Source organism: Kogia breviceps, chromosome 19 (assembly GCF_026419965.1).
Source record: "Kogia breviceps isolate mKogBre1 chromosome 19, mKogBre1 haplotype 1, whole genome shotgun sequence".
Taxonomy (NCBI): Eukaryota; Metazoa; Chordata; class Mammalia; order Artiodactyla; family Physeteridae; genus Kogia; species Kogia breviceps.
The window spans coordinates 47342799-47362405 of record NC_081328.1 but is presented as its reverse complement, the minus strand read 5'-3'; the positions used below and the strand labels follow the sequence as shown (position 1 = coordinate 47362405).

Sequence of the window (19607 nt, the reverse complement as noted above, 5' to 3'; positions counted from 1 at the left end):
TGTTTACCCGGCTGTGCTCTGAAGGGGCATGTTCCTTGATTCCCACAGGGCTTGGGGCCAGTCCCTGTAAGAGGGAGCCTCGAAAGGGTCAGCTGGGGGGCACAGATGGCTTTGGGTTTAAACGGGGCCAAAGCTTTCACCGGCTCCTGCAAACAGTTCCCTGAATGTGGAGGTTTGGCTGAAATCAGGCGGGCGACATCAGCTGCTCCCCGCACCCCCTCCCGGAATCCCCCCACTGCTCCCTCCCCAAGACATCCCCCCAATTTCAGAATCACCTCTGCTTGGTCTCCCAGCTCCTGTAAGCCGCCAAGCGTGAAGCCTGCCCTCCGAGGCTGTATGAATAATAGAACTGAAATCATCTCTAGTTAAAAATAGATACTCTTCTTAATAAATATTTTACGTACTGTCTTTAGAATGTACAGATCCCCTGTCTGAAGAGTTAAAGAAAACGCTGTTATCGAACCCAAAGACTGTAGGAAAGGCTCAGCCTAACGTCCCCGCAGCCACAGCTTCTGACTGGGATCCACCCCCTCTTCAGTGACGTTCACTGAAAACAGCCCACGCCAGTACTGACAGAACCCCCAGCCAGGAGCAGCCTGGGAATTCTTGGGCCTGTTAGTCACCTATGAATCTGATGGAGGCAAATCAGTTCTCCGATGCCCCTTGGCTAAGTGAGGCTCGGAGTTCAGAAAAGCCAAAAGCAAGTTCTCATGTTCCCTCTGTACAGAAGGACTCCCCTCTGTGAGCGGAAGCTGGGGGCGTCTGGGGGCAGTCTCGGGGAGGGAGAGAAAATTCTGGGTGGGGAGGTGGAAGTGGTTGGAGTTCAAAGTGCTGGCCCATTTCAGAAAACTTTGCAAATGCAGTATAACCTTGAAGGTCTGCGTTAATTAGGACACGGCATGATCTAGATACAGTGAATGAATCTGAATAATCTGCAGAAACAGCTCCCAATCTTGACCGCCTCCTCTCCGCTATGATCTTCCCATGGAAGACAAGGCAGGCAGGAAATGCTGGGGTCTTCCCAGCATACAGGCCACTTCAAATAACCCCCACTCTGCAGGTCCCAAGAGAATGGCTGAGAGTCCTTACTCAACAGGGCAAGAAACTGGATATTGAAGGGGCAGAGTATGCTGAAGCTAGGACAGATGAACCAAATGGGGTTTGGGGCCGATGTCTCAGCATTGGTCTCTCTGCCTGGACTGGCAACTCCATACCCCATCCGGTTTCCTTGGACTGAGCGCAGAGACCCTTCCCTGTGAGGCCCACCTGCCCTGAGGATGGGCCACTCTCTCCCTCGTGCCCAGCTTACTTTGAGGAGATTTTGGTTTAGCACCCGGCACCCTGATGAATGGGTGGATGGGTGGATGAATAGATGGATGGATGGGTGGTGGATGGATGGGTGGTGGACGGTTGGATGGCTGGATATATTGATGGGTATGTGGATAGATGGATGGGTGGGTGCATGGATGAGTGGATAGATGGGTGGGTGGATGGATGGAGGGGTGGATGGATGGATAAATGGGTGAGGGGATGGATGAATGTGTGGATGGATGGGGAGTATGTCTGCATGGATGGATGGATGGGTGCATGGATGGATGTGTGGATAGAAAAAGCCACCTTGTATCAGATTCCAAAGGGGAATTGATCACAGAATAAAAATGGGAGCCCAGTCACTCCATTACTCCAGGGTTGTTCATATACGTGGTAATGTGCTTTAATCCTTCTCTCCTGCTGCCCTCTATCCTTTGCTTTCCAGTTCCTGCCTCACTGGCTGGAAAGGCAGGGCTTGGGGAGCAGGGAGAAGGAGTAGGGGAGACCAGAATTGCAGAGGACAGACAGTGAGAGTTCAAGGACCTGATGCTGGACTGTCCCACGTGGCCCACCTGGAGACCTTGAGAAGCCAGGCTGCCCCTCCACTGTCAATGAGACAGGGCACTTTAGGACATTATTCTGTTTCCCAGTGTTCCTCAAACAAAGCCGGTGCCGGAACGTTGGGCAATCGGAACTTAGCACCTACTCGGACGCTCTCGTTGGGCGAGGCTTTGTGGGGGATACAAAAGAAGTTAAAAAAAAAAAAAGACATCCAATTATTTCAATAGAAAGCATTTTTTAAAAATCCATGCCACTGTACCTACACTTGTTTTACATTTTTTTTTTTATTTTGGAAGGTACAGGGGAAGAAAATCATGAAATGTTTTCATGTCTCTGTGATTGAGCAAATGCTTAAAATATTAAACTGTTGCTTAATAATTGATTAAAACTAACCTCAGTGAGAGCCAATCACCCATTTGGCAGGATCTCTTTAAACTTTTAAGACCTTTTAGCTCCCCCTGGCCGCCTAACCTTTCTCTTGTCTGATTCATTCAGGTTTCAGCAGACAGTTTGCCTCTTGTTGATTGATGATGTCACGATGCCTCTATTGAGCTGTGGGATGGTTGACCCAGGCTGGATTCAGAAAAAGTAAAGTCCTAGCAACACTGTGTCTGAAGAGGTAGTGAGAGGAGGAGGGAAGGAAGTCAGAATGTCTGCAAATAACAGTACTGCGGTTTCTAAGATGCAGAAGGGGAATCAGAGGTAAGGCTGTGTGGCCTTCAGAGCCACTTACGTTGTCTGTGACTTGAGTTTTCCTGCTGAATGACAATTACGCCGACCTCTCTGTTTTTTCAGGGAGGATACTAAAAGCATTGAGCCGAATGGTTTAGAACGTGGGCTCAGGGGTCCGACTGCCCTGGTCCAACCCTTCCCCAGAGGTTACTTCATGTGTGACCTTGGACGAGTTTCTTAGCCTCTCTGTGCCTCAGTTTCCTCATCTATAGAATGGGGGTAAGCACAGAACTGCCCTCCTGAGCACATTAGGTAAGATATTCTCAGCATTAGCCAGGCTGGGAAGGGCTCCGCTGTGGTTGCTGTGCTGATTTTAAAACAAGTACTTTGAACTCTGTAAGAGAAAGGGCCATTATACGAACAGCCAAAGTCCCCCAAACTAAGCACAGTCTTCAAGAGATATGTGCACACCCATGTTCATGGCAGCATTATTCACAACAGCCAAAAGGTGGAAGCAATCCAATTGTCCATCAGTGGATGAATGGATAAACAAAATGTGGTCCATCCACACAACAGAAAATTATTCAGTCTTAAAAATGAAGGAAATTCTAACATGCTACAATGCAGATGAACCTTGAAGGCATTATGCTAAGTGAAATGAGCTAGACAAAAGAATACAAATAATCTGTGATTCTACTTATATGAGGTTCCTGGGGTGGCCAAATTCATAGAGATGCAGTAGAATGGTGGATGCCAGGGGATGGGGGTGGGGCGGGAAATGGGCATTTAGTGTTAAATGAGGACAGAGTTTCAGTTTGGGGAGATGAAGTTCTGGAGATGGATGGTGGTAGCGGTTGCACAACAACGTGAATGTGCTTAATGCTACTGAACTGTACACTTAAAATGGTTAATATGGTCAATTTTATGTTATCTGTATTGTACCACAATGAAAAGTAATAACTAAAAACATCACTAAGCACACCGGCCTCCTGTCCTGAGTGTGTCACCCCTGACTGGGGCCAGACTCATTTGCTGTCTGTGGATGGCGCTCAGACGTGCATGGACGGGACAGGGCTCTTTCATGACAGCTCAGCAGGGGCTGAAGAGCCCCCTCCCAACCTGCTGGGTTATCCGCAGACCAGCTGAAAGAAGCTCCAAGGGTCCACAGCTGGATGAGCCAACCTCACCCTTCTATGCCATTGGTGGGAGTGGAAACTGATCCGGCCTCTTCAGGAGGGGATGCTTGGGAAGGTGTATGGGAAACCTTAAAGACATGGCCAGGCCAGAGCCTCTGAGGATTGGAGTTGTTGTTTGAACCTGCCTGGTCCTAACTGAGCCTGTGCTCATTCTCCTCGATCCAGCCAGGCTCCATAGCATCATCACTCAGTGGTGGAATTGCGGTACAGGAGGATAGAGATGGGGACTGGACCCAACCCTTGTGAATCCCCCATCACCAGAGAACACAGGCAACAATGATGACAGTGCTTTCCAAGATGCTGTTAACAGTAAGGTGAATTCCTGCTGCCTTCCCAGAGCTGAGGGCTTAGATTTTTTTTTTTGATGCAGACCATTTTTAAAGTCTTCATTGAATTTGTTACAATACTGCTTCTGTTTTACATTTTGTTTCTTATTTTTTGGCCACGAGGCGTATGGGATCTTATCTCCCCAACCAGGGATCGAACCCACACCCCCTGCACTGGAAGGCGAAGTCTTAACCACTGGAACGCCAGGGAAGTCCCTAGAGCTGAGGGCTTAGAAAGTACTTTCACATGGTTGATTTTCTTCATTTCCTACAGCCTGCCTGCCCCATCCCTCGCTACAGACTTGTCTATTTATTTTATTTATTTATTCATTTTGGCCATGCAGCACGGCTTGCGGGATCTTAGTTCCCTGACCAGGGATTGAACCTGGGCCCAGGGCAGTGAAAGCGCTCTGTCCTAACCACTGGACCACCGGGGAACTCCCAAGACTTCTCCATTTAAAATGGCTAACGTAAGGTCCGCCTTCTCAGGGGGCTATGGGACAGGCCTGTGGGAAACCAGGGGTGGGGGAATCTGTGGGTGGGGGGCGGGAGAGGACACCCAGCACTGAGAGTCACACACAGACTCAGCATCAACTGAAAGGGCCACAACCATACAAAGCTGGGATCCAAGTTCAGGCTTCCTCATTTTCGTTCCTCCTTTTATCATGTGTACGCTCTTTTGAAAAATCAAATTAAAAGAGAAAACAAAGTCAAACAGTTCAGAGAGGTTTATAAAGAACCCTCTTCCTATTCCTCCTTTCTCAGCCCTGAAGGCAAGCACTTTTAACGGTTTCATTTTTAATTATAAAATTATAATTATATATATATAATATATATATTAAAATATATTATATATATTTTTATATATATATAATTATAATTATATTATTAATTATATGGTGGTCGCCTCCGCGAGCCTAAATAATATGCTCATAATGCCATTTCTTGATTTATCTGCTTTAGAGATTATCTGCTGTGCTGAGTGAGGCTTCCTCATTGACAGCGCCTGGCCCCGCCCCCGCCTCCATGCGGTTCCCCCTCTGACGCTTCCTGACTTTGGATTCTGTGCTCGGCTCTGTCTCAGGTATGGGCTTCTGCAGTCTCTCTGTCCTCCTGGGGAGAAGGGGGATGTGGGCCTGCCTTTCTGGGACACCCCTGCTTCCGCTCAAGTTTTGCGCTGCCCTGGTTGGTGATCTTTCATTCCAGTCCGAGGCACTCTCATGTCTCAGGCTTTGGCCCCAGAGTGACGCTCTACATTCGAAAGCACGTGCACGTGAACACTACATGGCGAGCAGGGCAGGGCCTGGCTCCTGGTCCTTAAGGTTCTGAGGCTCCAGGCCCCTTGCAGGACTGCTCACCTGGGCTCTGTCACCCCACCAGGGGTTCAGGATCACTCCTTCTCATTTTCATTTGCATACGTTGGACCAGGCCTTCCTTATAGGCACTCCATTTTCTCCTGCATCTTGATTGCTTATTCCTTCCTTTTTGCAGAGGAGCCCCTTCCCTGACCCTATCTCATCCCTGTTGCCCTCCATGTGTGGCTTGAACTCCATCCATCCTCCTCAAGGCTCAGACCAGGGGCTCCACACTTGGACCAGAACTTCCTGGAACAGACTTGTTATTCCTGGATTTCTCATCACCTTTCTTTTTTGCTGCTAAATCTTGGATTTACTCCAAGCATTGTGTCACTTTGGTACCTTGGGCTTTCTTGTTCACACTAAGGCTTTTGTTTCAGGGAAGTGGGCTGTCTGTTCACGTGTGAGACTAGTGAGGCGGGTGTGGAGCAGGCATGGGTGGGATTTCCCCTGTGCTGCAGGGCAGCTGCCGAGAGCCCCCGGAGGCCAGCATCATGTTGGTTACTAGGGGCAACCAACACCCAGAGACCTCAATGCCTATGTTCCAGATGAGGAAGCTGAGACCCAGGGGGCAAGTGGCTTGTCCAAGGTCACATGGCAAATTGGTGGCCAGAACCCAGGTCCTCTGAGTCAAGAATCCAGGTCCCTCCACTGGACTGCTTTGGTTGGAGCCACCCTGGAGAACTGGGCTTCCTAAACACACGGACCAGTCTGTAAAGCTCTCACAAGGGGGCTCGTGACCTAGGTCACAGACACCTCTGCTCCTGGGCGCTAACCTTCCTTCTTTGGCTTTCCTCTGCCATCCACAAATGCCCTTCCCGGCAAGGTCATGCTCTGAGGTTTCAGAACAAAAACAACCTCCCGGACTATTTGACTAGAAAATACAGGCCAGAAATCCACTGTGGGACCTTCACACTGAAGAGATTTTGTTGATTTTCTTGCCTTGAACAATCCAGTCTTACAATTAACTAGAGATCCGAGCCTCCACGTGTGTGGGAGAAGAGCTATGGGCTGGGCCATTTGCAAAGGGGCTGCTGGTCTTTGGGGGCCGGTGGGCAGGCTCACAGGCCAGCTTTGAGGGGACTCGGCCTCATTTCATGACCTGGAACTTTTGTCTCCTGTACACGTCAGGCACTTTCCCACAGGCATCCCCATTGGTTCCCCTTTTAATGTCGAATCACAGAACTTTAGTGCAGAGTGGACTTCTGTCCTGTCCCTTCATTGTAGAGGCAGGGAATAGGGGGTCCACGTGGGACTGGGCCAGGCCACTCAGTGGCTTTCTGGGGGGGCACTGTTGGTGTTTGGGGCGGGTTGTATTAGTCAGGGTCCTCCGTAGAAACAGAATCAGTAGGATATATATACAGAGAGAGGGAGTGGGGAGTCAGGGGGAGGAGGAGAGAGAGAGAGGGATTATTTTAAGGAAATGGCTCCTGAGATTGTGGGGCTGGACATCTGAAGTCTGCAGGGCAGGCTGGCAGGCTGGACATTCCAGCAGGAGTTGATGTAGCAGCTGTTAGCCCAAAGGCAGGCTGGAGACAAAATTCCTTCCTCTTCTGGGGACGTTATCTTTTTTTTTTTTGCGGTACGTGGGCCTCTCACTGCTGTGGCCTCTCCCGTTGCAGAGCACAGGCTCCAGACGCTCAGGCTCAGCAGCCATGGCTCACGGGCCCAGCCATTCCCGGACCAGGGCACGAGCCCGTGTCCCCTGCATTAGCAGGCAGATTCTCAACCACTGTGCCACCAGGGAAGCCCTGGGAACCTTATCTTAAGATAAGGCCTTCGATTGATTTGATGAGGCCCACCCACATTAGGGAGGGTCATCTATTGAGTTAAATGTTAATCTCATCTGAAAAGTACCCTCGCAGCAACATCTAGATGGTGTTTGACCACACAACTGGGCACCATAACCCAACCAAGCTGATACAGAAAATTTAACGATTGCAATGATTCTGTGTGTGCAGTTGTGGGACATTTGGCATCCCTGGTCCCTGCCCACTCAGCACCATAGTATCCCCAGACCTGTGAGAACCAAAGACAAGTCCCCTCTCTACTTCCGAATGAGCCCTGGCTCAGGGATGAGGGGGGTCTCCTATGAGAACCTCTTAGGGAAGGTGGTGAGAGAGCCGAAATTTCCCTGGGACCCTTAGCCGGTGCCTCAGGCACCAGGTTCCATGAGCATCTACTTTTCTGCTCAACTGGGGGTTAATGTCGTGAGCCTAGGGAATGCCTTCTCGCCCGTGTCCTCCAGAGCACAGGGTGGGTCCTGAGCTCACAGCGGGCCTCCTGCAACGTCCCACTCTCCCCGTGTCCGATCCTCTGACCATCAGTCCAGGGCCCCCAACTGTGGCTGCCTCTGATGAATGGCCACAATAGAGGCCTTCGAAACCGGCCCAGAAATCAGATATTTCTGTAATAATTAGAGATCATTTGGGGTCCAGCTCCCAGGGACATTATGTGGTTAAAACAGAGCTATTTCATTTCATCCCCAAATGTGAGACTGTGATATTAGGAATTCTAATGTTACCGAGTCCCTGCTGACCCCCGGCTCCTGTCCTTTAGGAAGCCCTATGTCCGCAACTCAGAGGCAGTGTGGATAATAGGGGGGCCTGCTGCTTAACCCTTGATATTTACCAACTTTGGTCAGTTCATCAATCCCCACTCCCAAATTTGCTAAAGTAAATGCTATGCCCTTTTCATAGAGCTGTCATGCATAAAAACTGCCACTGTGTTCCCTCGTTCCTACCCCCCCCCCCGTGAGCCCTGCAGCAGGTGACTGCCAGCACACTGGGGGGTGCTCTGAGGACAAGCCCGCGACAGTCTCATCCCCTTTCTTTCCCAGTCCAGCTTGCCTTGGTCCAGAGACCCAAATAAGTCCAGGGATGGTTCTGAACCCTTGTGTACACCCAGGAGAAGCGAACGCTTGACCCTCCAGCCCTGGCAGTTGGGGTCCAACTGGATGGCACCTGGAGTGGGGAGGAGGAGGAGACGGGGTCATTGGCACAGGGATTTCAGCCCCTCCTGCGTGGCTGGATGCTCCTGTTCCCCCTCTGACCTGGACCGCCCTCACCACCTCCTGCCCCATCCAAAGGGGAGGGGAGGCCAGCGAGACCGGGAAAGAAGACAGAGGGTTTGGGACCACAGTGGCAAGTAACCCCCAAGTCACAGAGACCATAATAAGCTGCTATGAATGGAGCATTTTTATGTCAGCCCCTGCATCGGGCTCTTTGTGTAGACTGTGTCACATACCTCCCCTGCACGTGCCCGTTCCCTCTCATGATCACACAAGCCACACGTCCATATAAGGCTTAAATGGGTAAAAAACCACTTCAAATGTCTATCTCTAAATGCAGAGTCATACAAGGACACAGTTCACACAGGTATTTCACCCTAGTATTTGTGCATTGTTTTCTTTTTCTAAAGTCATGTCTTTTTTCATGATATGATTTGGTTATCACTGTAGTAGGTATCTGAGTGCCTATCAGTTACTCATTTTTACTGATGGGAGGATTATAGGTCTAAGACATAGTACCGACAAGCTCACAGTCTTGTAGGAGGTACAGGTGTAATAAGGTAATGTAATGTGCAGCTCTAAGGTGAGATGGCTTGTCGACCAAGTCTCTACTGTTCTGAATCCTGCCTCTGAACATAGAAAGTGCTGTTTACCCTAAGAGGATTCCCTAAGTCACTGATTGAATCAGTGAGTTCTCCTAGAAACATTTATTAGGCTGAAGAAAACATTTTCTTTAGAACAATACTTCCTCTCATTGGTATAATTCTACAGAGGTGGACAAAGGATTTTATATCATCTAATTTTTTTCCTCACAACAACCTTATGGGATGGGTAGAAAAAGGACTGCCCTCATCCCATTTTACAAATGAGGGAAGTTGCAAGGCTACTGAGGTAGATTCTGGGCAAGAACTTCTGCTCCTTGGCCAGAGATTAATTTATTCATCTATTCGTCCATCCACCCATCCATCCATCCATCCATCCATCCATCCATCCATCCATCCATCCATCCATCTATCCACCCACCACCCAGCCACCCACCTATCCATTGCCAGGCCCAGGGCTAAGTGCTGGAGGACAGAGGTGGCTCTGGCTCTCAAAGAACTCCCAGTCTGGAAGGTTGTTTGGATCTTGTAGGTTATGGTGGTGGCTTACGTTCTCCTCGACATTTCAAGATTAGTTTCTTCCCTCACAAACAATCTGGGCACAAGCAAAGGCACCTGGTAGCAAACTCCTTCAGCTTGGGTTGGGTGGTTGGTACACCTGCAAGTGATAGACACAGAAGAGCACTGACATCCCGAAAATTCTTGAAGGTCCCTATACCAAGTGCTGAGTAGTAGTATTTTGGTGCCTAAGCCTCCAGGCAATCATGGGAGAGGATTTCTGGTTTCCCTCTGGATGCTAAGAGGTAGCAAATCTTCTTTTGATGGATTAATGGATCTAAATGTCATGAGGGCTCCTGATTTACAGCCTACATTCTCATCTGCCCTCCGTAGCCTGACAGAACCTTAGAGAAAAGTTCTTGGGCAGCAGGGTCAAGTGAAGGATGTTCTTTTAAAGCAAGAGGAGAACGTAGTGACAACACAGGAATGATGTCATGCAGGAAGACCCCTGACATGTTCAGCAACCAGGAGGAGGGTCAGCAACTGGGACCCCACCTGCTCAAGTTCCAACTTTCAGCCAGACACCAGCCACAAAGAGCCCTGCCTTCTGCTGAGGGTGTGCAGTAAGCGTGCCCCACGCAGATTTGCCACCGCGGGGCGGGCTGCTGCCTCTGTGGGATCAGAGGAGCATCAGGAGGACACTCTCTCTGCCCCAGTATCTTCCTACTGGCCCACCCCTATGCCTGGGTGGTCCCCGTTAGCAGTCAGTTGATTTGAGTTAAAGCAATGAGGGTGCTAGAGATGCCTGCAGAAGCGAAGGAAACCAAGGAGGAGGGGGGGGCGGCAGCGGCAGTGCCTTCCCCACGCCCACCCCGTGATGCTTCCACTTCCCAGATGGCCTTGCTCTCTGACAGCGGGGTAGGAGCTGGGCCTCAAGGAACTGGTACATAGGACAGGTCATTTTTCTAAATTGTGGTAAATATTTAAAACATAAAATTTTCCATTTTACCCATTTTTAAGTGTACAGTCAGTGGCATTGAGCACATTCATGTTGTGCAACCAACACCACCATCCATCGCCAGAACTTTGTCATCCTCCCAAATTAGAACTCTGTGCCCATTACACAATAGATCCCCATTCCTGCTCCCCAGCGCCTGGAAGTCACCATCCTCCTTTCTGTCTCTGTGAGTTTGACTCCTCTAGGGACCTCATATAAGTGGAATCGTACAGTATTTGTCCTGTTGTGAGTGGCTGATTTCACTGAGCATAATGTCCTCAAGGTTCATCCACTTTGCAGCCTGTGTCAGAATTTCCTTCTTTTTACGGCTGAATGATATTCCATTGAATGGATGGACCACACATTGTTTATCCATTCATCTATTGATGGACACTTGGGTTGCTTCTACTTTTGGGTGGTTGTGAGTGATGACGACATGAACCTGGGGGTACAAGCATCTGTTCGGGACAGAGCGCTTATACTGGGAGCCAGAGGGCAAGGGATGGAGGGAAGGGTCACCAGAACTGCCGGGCTGCATTGGGGTCTCTGCCTTCTCCAAAGTGACCTGCCTCTGGCTTGATCATCACTCACCCTGTGAAGTTCCTCAGTTGTGTGGGCACCCTGAGTGCCAAGACCAATCTTCTCCATAAGTGGTGTCTCCCCCAGCATCCCAAGGAGGGAGGGAGATGCAGGGGAGACTCGAGAGCTATCATGACCTAGCTGACAGGCAGCCAAATCCAGGACTGACTACCCTCATTCTGGATTGTTTCAGTGGCCAAGCCCACCCACTGCCTGGTGGAGAGGGGCAAAGCTGGCACAGCAGAAATGTCACTGTCCAATGACAATGATATCGACAAGGCAATGCCATCCTTGTCAAGGTGAGCTTTCTTCATCAGAACCAGTCAGTGAGTTCCTCATAAAAGTAATGGTGAGACCTCAGAGGCCTGCCTCTGGAAGCGTGGTATTGCAGTGTCTGTATTGGTCAGCTGTTGGCCCAATAACAATGCATAACAAGCCAGCCCAGCTCATGGCTTCACATGGCAGCACTGACTCTCCTGGATTTGGGGGTGACTGGGGGCTCCCTCACGCGGCATCTTGGCTCTCTCGCCCTCCTTGGGTGGGTGGCCTCACTGGGGTGGCTTCTTGTTCTAGAGAAAGAGACGAACAAGGGGGAGAGGCTACCCCCCAGCACGTTCACAGCCCCTGCTTTTGGTGCTCCGCTAGCGTCTCACTGGCCCAATCAAGTCTCAAGGCCAAGCCTGAAGTCCGGGGTCAGGGAAGCACGTTCTGCCTCTGTGAGAAGAGCTGCAGGTCACTTGACAGAGGATGGGGACACAGAGAGGAGTGAAGAATGGGGGAAAACCTGCCACCTCTCCAGAACGTTCCAACAAAAGCTGGATGGCCACCGCTCTTGGGTTCCCCTCTGGCCCTGGAAGGTAGGTTTATTTGTTTCCACTGTAAGGTGCTCTGATTGATGCCAATCCCCAAATCCTGTGACTCTTAATCAATGCCTGATGAATCATACACATGCAAACAAAATTCATTCTCTGCCAAGATAATCCTGAGGGCCTTCCCAAAGCCCGTGCAAATGCATCTTTTTTGTTCCAGGCTTACTGGGAAGTAAAGGATTTTGTCTGCGGGCTGATGGGTATTAGCAGGGCTATATGGGAGGACTTGAGTGGAAATGCGGAATTTGTGTGGATCCGCCCGAGCTGTGTTGGCAGGGTCTGGAAGGAAGAAGTGGCATGCTGAAATTCTGCCCAAGTTGTGGCTGTCATCTGCCTTGACTGCCAGACTCGCTCTTTTTGGTGTGTGTGTGTGTGTGTGTGTGTGTGTGTGTGTGGCTATGGATCATGATGTAAAGTTTCCTTGCTCTTGGCTGTTTCCAAGAAGGGCCTGGATTACTGAAGAAAATCCAGCTTATGTGTCCAAGGGCAAAACAGGCTGTTTATCTTTGGCTCGTACATGCTTCTCACATCTCCTGAGGTTTGTCTCTAAGTAGGATTTATGTCTCCCCATATGGAAGGTAAAAAACAAGAGGCCAGCATTGAGTTTGCAAGAGGCGATGCAGCCAGCACATGGCTTGCCATATGCTTAATGTGGATTTAAGAAAAGAGAGGGTTTTAAAAAAATTATTAAAAATGGCAATTTTGAAAATCTGCCCTAATGTTATTAAGCGATCTTGACATGGAATGTGTGTGGCTGGAACCTTCTGATGGGATTTGGGAGCTGGGCTGCAGCGGGGGGCTGGGGACACATTGCTGAGGTGCCTTTGCCCCTTTGTGGAGCTCAGGTACATGAAGGGGAGACTCAGGTCTTCAGAGAGGACTGTGCACAGAGCTGTGGTTCTCAACCAGGGGTACATTGGACAAATTCAAGAGCCATTTTGGGGTCGTCACAATTGAGAGGAGGGAAGTGCTTCTATCATCTAGTTGTTAGAGGCTGGGATGGCGCTAAACATCCCACGGTGCACAGAACACCCCACAACAGCGAATCGTCTTGACACCTGTGCCACAACATGGATGAACCTTGAGGACATTATGCTCAGTGAAATAAGCCAGACACAGAAGAACAAATACTGTCTGATTCCACTTATATGATGTCCCTAGAGCAGTCAAATCCATAGAGACAGAAAGTAGGAGGGCGGGTGCCAGGGGCTGAGAAGAGGCGGGAATGGGGAGTCAGTGTTTAATGGGGACAGAGTTTCAGTTTGGGAAGTTAAAAAAGTTCTGGAGATGATGGTGGTAAGGTTGTATAACAATGTGAATGTACTTAATGCCCCTAAACTACACACTTACAAATGGTTAAAAGTGTTATATGCATTTACCACAATGTTCACAAAATGCTAAAATATAAACAAAAACAAAACAGAATCATTTGCCCAAAATGTCAGTAGTGCTGAGGCTGAGGAACGCTGGTCTGAGTGGTGTGGGGACAGGCTGGTGCTGACTCGCCTGAGTAGCTGTGACAGTGCAGGGGTAAACGCAGCCATTTCCCACGTGTCACCCCATGTCATAACTTACAGAACAGCAGTTGCCCAAAGCCCCTCCCTCTGCCCCCCCTATACCCACAGTCCCTGCCCCAAATTACAGCAAGGTGGCCCCACGTCCCTCAGGAGCCTCAAATGAGCTCACAAACCAAGTGGTCACCCAGAGGATTGTCATCCCTCCTGGCTGTCCTGCTGTGGTTTGATATCACCTGCCTCTGCTCTCAGCCTCGAGGGAGAGCCTATGACTGTGCCCATGTGCTTCCTGGACACACCCAAGCTGCTTTTTGGGGAATGACCCCCTCAACACTATGTCACAATGTGTCACCAGGGCCCCCAAGCAGCCCTGCTTATGCCCAGAGTCCCCAGAGTCCCCCCAGTCGCAGCTCCTGCAGCTGGTACCCTGCCCCATGTAACTGTTTGGGCCCAGCTCCACTCCAGACAGCTAGGAGCACGTACGTGCCGGTGCTCTACCACGTCCTCTGATCCCCGAGTCAAACTCTTCCCACATTCCTCAGTTTCCATCAGCATCTGGGGAGCAGAGACCCAGGGTGGGAGCACCCCACAGCCCGGTCGACTCGGGCTGTGTGCCCTGCTCTACCACTCTCTTCCACAGGCGCACGCACAGGGTGGTGTCAGGGTCAAGGTGAAGGGTTCCAAAGTCCAACTTGTCTTTTTGGAAAGTAAATTGGCTCACAAAAAATTTCGCCTTCTCACTGGATCTCATTACCTTTGTGATCTAACCAAGTGCTTGGGGGGAAATTGCATGATGATTGTGGCTAAGGTGAAAGGCTAAAGGAAAATGGGAATTACAGACCCGATTATGTTGTCAACCTTGGACCATTTTAAGTCAGTGATGCAGCCTCTGGTTCTAGAAATGAGTTTCTGAGTTGGCCTAGGGCCCTCGTCGCATCTCTCATCATAAAATTCTTTTTCATCCAGTGGAAATCAGCTTGACAGTTATACATTTTTTCCCCCCATTTCAAGCTCACTCTCTCAACCCTATACTCTGATAAGAGCTGGGCTCTCAGAAGCCCCTGGAAAGCCCTCCTCAGGCTTACTTGGGAGTGGGTGGTGCCCACGGGAGCAGAGAAGGGAGACCATCCCTCTGGGGATGCTGTGAAGGGGGCGGTCGTGCTGCAGGGAGAACCGTGGCCCCCCTGTCCCAACTGCCCCACCTACCTCTTTGGGGAACAGGGATTGAAAGATGCATAAAAATTCAAGCCATACTCGAAATAAATGAAAGGAAAATATGTACTTCAGAAGGAGATAACCATAGCAATCACTTTCACTCAAAGGTAATAAAAATATGTATCGTAGACATGAACTCGGAGATTGGAGGCTGCACGGTCCACCACCGGAGAGAGCACATTCCGAGAAAAGGCAGAGACTTTCCGAGTCACTCTTGACAGATCCCTCTGATTAAAAACCTGAGAAGGGAAAATATGGGAGGAAGATGGAGAGTTATGAGGGGAGAATAATGACCAGAACTATAACAAAAATTGAGAATACAAATTATATTTACAAATGTCCGCCAGAGAGACACAAGGATTGCAGGTTACACCAGAGGCTGACATCCTGCCTGGAATGGGATCACATGTCATAAGGTGGCTGGTATGAATAATTCACAGGGGCCGGGGTTATTCTGGACCAAGCACAGAGTGTTCTGACATGTGGTGGCACTGACGGCCTCATGGATGTCTTACTCCGAGCATCTGCTGCCACGTTCATCCCCTGCAACCATCAGTCCGAACCACCACTGTAACAAGCAAACCAGACAAGCCTCTTCCAGCCTCAGCAGCTGGGCTGTCTGCAGAAAGCCATCCAGGCTCCTTGCTGGAAAAATTAATTTCAGATGGAGAAATGGAAATTTCTGCCCTCTCTGCCTTTTTTTGCTTTCTGTAAGAAGATAGCTATGATCTAGGCTAGTTAAATGTTTCTCCATCCCTGCCTGGGTGGTGTCCTGTGATGGCCACTCCCAGCTCAGCAAATACCCTCCAGTTCCCAGGTCTGCCCTGAGGGCTCCACACACACACTGGCCCAGTTCCTGTCTGTCCCCAGCCCTTGGTCCTGACTGCCCACCATCCTTCAGTCGTAATGGATGACCAACCTGAGTCCTGAGTACCTTGTGCACTTTCTGTGTCTTTCCTTACCAAAACGCAAATGAGATGCCGTTGTTCACTTATCGAATTTGCAGAAATCAAGATAATAAAACTCGGGAAGAAAACCAAAATACTCTTACTTGGTTTGGGGAGGATGATACTGGTACTCTGCTGGTCCATAGGCAAATTGGAATGAGCTTTTTGGAAGCAATGTGAGAATGTCTCGAGAACCTTTAAAAAGTTCATTCTCTTTGTTTTTCTCATGGGTTGAATTGTGTCCCCCAGAGACATACATCCAGGTCCTGAGCCCGTGAGTGTGACCTTATTTAGAAATAGGGTCTTTGCAGATGTCAGTTAAGATGATTTACGGTAGGCCCTTAATCCAATATGACTGGAGTTCTTGTAAGAAGAGGGGAGACACAGAGACACAAGGGGAAGGCAGTATGTAGTGATAGAAGCAGAGGCTGGAGTTACGCGGGGCAAGCAGAGAGACACCAAGGATTGCAGGTTACCCCAGAGGCTGACAGGCATGGGACAGATTCTCTCCTGGAGCCTTCAGCGGGAGCTCCACCCATTCACATCTTGATTTCAGACTTCTGGCCTCTAGAACTGTGAGATGATAAATTTCTGTTGCTTTAAGCCCTCCAGTTTGTAATACTTTGTTACAGCAGCCCTGGGAAACAAATATAGCCTTTTTTGACTAATTTTTAGGAAGAAATCTTATAGCTCCTTTTTTTTTCTTTTTTCTTGCCACACTGCTCAGCATGTGGGATCTTAGTTCCCTAACCAGGGATCAAACCCATGCCCCCTGCAGTGGAAGCACAGATTCTCAACCACTGGACCTCCAGGGAAGTCCCTATAGCTCCTTATTTACCAAATTTATTGCATTTCCTCCCAGGCACATACACCACATTTCCCAGTCTCCCTTGCAGTTAGTTGTGGCACATGACCGAGTTTGGCCAGTGGAATGTGGCCAGAAGTGACGTAAGTCACAGGCCTGGCCATTAGAAACCTGGATTCCCTTCTGATATGTTCCCTCTGGCTGGGAGCAGACACCTAGCTAGGGACTCCGACTCCTGGGAGGTGGTGGGACCCACAAGATGGAAAGAGATCATCCCAAACACCTGTATTGAGCTCACCTGTTGTGTGGGTGAACAATGGCCTTCTGCTGAGACTTTGGGGGTGTGGGGTCCAGAACTTAGCCTAGCTTGACTAATGCAAGGAAGTAATCAGAGATAGATAAAAGCCAAGATTCAGGGGCCAAGATGTTCCTATGCCCCATTTTACTCACTTGGGGGTTCAAAATAAAGTCACTTTTCTTTTCATAATCAGGTCAGCATGTCCCCAAATCTTTGTCCTTTGAATCCTTGGGCGGCCATTCTTCTTGGGGTGGCACTGGGGGTTTCTCAGATACTCCCCAGGTTTGCCCCTCCCACTGCTTCCTGCCTCCAAGGGGTCAGCTGTAGTGTAGGCAGATACGGTAGAGGGTCCCGGGAGGAAGAGAACCAGGCATTCATGGCTTTCTTGACACAAGAGAAGCCATTTCAGGTCTAAACCATTTTGTGATCTAAGCCTGGCCACAGTGCTTGCCCTTGCACAAGAATAGGCCTCAGTAGTTAATGATTTTAAGGGAAGAAAGAAGGTAAGAACAAACAGCTATTACCAGACCAGGGAAATAACCATACTGGAAACAATAAATCAATAGTAAAAAAGATTAGCCTGGAGTACATTCCTGAGCTGTTTTGCAGGATCCAAGCCCCCTCGAGTGCTCGACCACCAGATTAACTAGAGCCTACGGAATGATGATGTTGACTTTTGCTGGCCCTCGTGACTTCCATCAACTAAAGCTCCGACTCTGTCGACCTTTGCCCCAATCCTATGCTGAGTTCTCCTCTGCTTCAGCCCCTTCATGAATATGCATGTACCCTTAGCTTAAAACTTCCCCATAGCTTAAAACTGCCCCAGTTTTGCTGCTCCGGGAGACACTGCTTTGGGAAAGATCCCCAGTGTTCTCCTTACTTGTTGCAAGAAATAAATCCTTCCTTCTGCTCTTGTGCGTTGTGTGTTTTGGCTCAATACCCCCCAAGGGACAAACCCAGTTTTCGGGTAACAGTTGCTGCCGTGGCCCTAAAGTGTGATCAGTGTGCCTGTGCCTGGTGTTCATCGGAGCAGGGGAGCCCTGCTCCTCTGAGTCATTCAACCAATACTTCCGGTGTGTCTGCCACCCTACCAGGCTCTGTGATCCCTGCAGGGCAGAATCAGAAGACGTGGTCCCGGTCTTCACGGAGTTTCTACCTAGGTGGGGAAAGGGACATCAAAATAAACACTGGTTTGGACTTCCCTGGTGGCACAGTGGTTAAGAATCTGCCTGCCGATGCAGGGGACACGGGTTTGAGCCCTGGTCCGGGAAGATCCCACATGCTGTGGAGCAACTAAGCCCGTGTGCCGTGACTACTGAGCCTGTGCTCTAGAGCCCGCGAGCCACAACTACTGAAGCCTGCGCCTAGAGCCTGTGCTCCACAACAAGAGAAGCCACCGCAGTGAGAAGCCCGCACACCACAATGAAGAGTAGCCCTTGCTCGCCCCTGCTAGGGGAAGCCTGTGCACAGCAACAAGACCCAATGCAGCCATAAATAAATAAATAAATTTTAAAATGAATAAATAAAAAATAAACACTGGTTTGATTAGAACTACTCTGTATGCTGTGAGTAGAAAGTATAGGGTCCCATGAGAGAGGGTAAAAGTAGGGTGACTGTAGTTTATCATCCAAACCAGGACATTTGGGGAATGTAAGAGGGTACTGTTAATAATATGTCCAGGCAGAAGGTACAGCTGGGGCTGCCCCAGGAAACCAGGACATCCGGTTACCTGGAGAGACTTAATCCAGCCCACCACAAGCCTTCTCTGGCCAGCTTGCTCCCAGCTTTGAACCAGCCCTCACCCTCAGCTATGCGTAGATGGCACAGCCTGGACATGTCACCACAACAGCACGTTTCCCCAAGACTGGACCTAATCACGCTTTTCAGGAAACCAAGTCACTGCCTCCATGCTGGCACTGGCAGGCTGGAAACAAGTCCCTGGGTGCGCTTAACACAGTGGTTAAGAACTCAGACCTCGAGGCCGTGGGTCCCCCACTTCCCAGCACTGGGAGCACCTGGGGGCTCCAGGCTGCTGCCAGCTACCACCCCTGACATTCTAATGGTGAAGGTGCAGCCTGGGCATCAGGTCTTTAAAGCTTCGCGGGTGATTCTGATGTAGCAAAGTTTGGGAAACTGCTGGTTTGAATCCTGGTTCCACCACTGGTTAGCTGTGTAGCTTTGGCAAGGTCCTTAATCTGTCTGTGGCTTAGCTTCCTTATCTGTAAAATGGGGGCAATAGGTGTGTTGTAGGCATTGAGTTAATACATGTGAAGTGGGTCTGGTCCATAGGAAGTATGCTATGTTAGCCATCATTATTACAATAATTATTTTAATAAGTACTAAATTGAACACTTAAGAACCTTCCAAAGGCTCCACAAGCAGGCTTAAGGTCCCTCAGTATGTTTTTGGAAATGAACTGGAAGGTGTTTGCCTTATGTCTTTGTAACCAAAGGTCTAGCCTGTTGAATTTCATTAAACCAAGTGAAAGTTCTGACTTAAGGCAGCAGCCCCAAGGGTTAGCCCACAATTTAAAAAAAAAATTTTTTTTTAATTAAAATCCTTCTCTATGGGTCACCCCTCCACATTTTTCAGTTACTGTCTGTGCCAGGGATACATGGCAATGGTTAATGATGTTGATTTGCAGAATGCTAGGAAGTGTAGACTCGGGAAAATGCTTCTGCTATGAGAAAAAGGCACAAAATGAAAGGTTTTGTTAAACAGTGTTTATACAAAATTGAATGATTCTCTTTTGCAAAACCTTACAAATAAGTATGTCCATTTATAATAAATATTTATAACATATACTGGAAGGCTATACAAAGAGATATTACGAGCAGTTATGTGTGCAATAG

General features: G+C 49.3%; 1 protein-coding gene across 9 annotated transcripts in view; it reads left to right on the top strand.

The window, feature by feature from the left end:
• ENDOV (endonuclease V) overlaps positions 1-17665 on the top strand; it is a 102605-nt gene extending 84940 nt beyond the window's left edge. Inside the window, exons 9-12 of one of the 9 annotated variants that reach the window (XR_010838219.1) lie at positions 2368-2574; positions 5030-5150; positions 11753-11964; positions 17365-17665. Coding sequence is in view for 2 of the 9 variants with exons in the window: in XM_067021448.1 (XP_066877549.1) it covers positions 17365-17405 (41 nt within the window). In the remaining 7 variants the exon portion in view is untranslated. Of the gene's footprint in view, positions 1-2367; positions 2575-2667; positions 3175-3905; positions 4035-5029; positions 5151-11300; positions 11407-11680; positions 13084-17364 lie in introns of those variants that run through there. The other 8 variants (XR_010838216.1, XR_010838218.1, XR_010838214.1 and 5 more) reach the window with 8 other exon arrangements.
• Positions 17666-19607: the final 1942 nt, after the last annotated feature.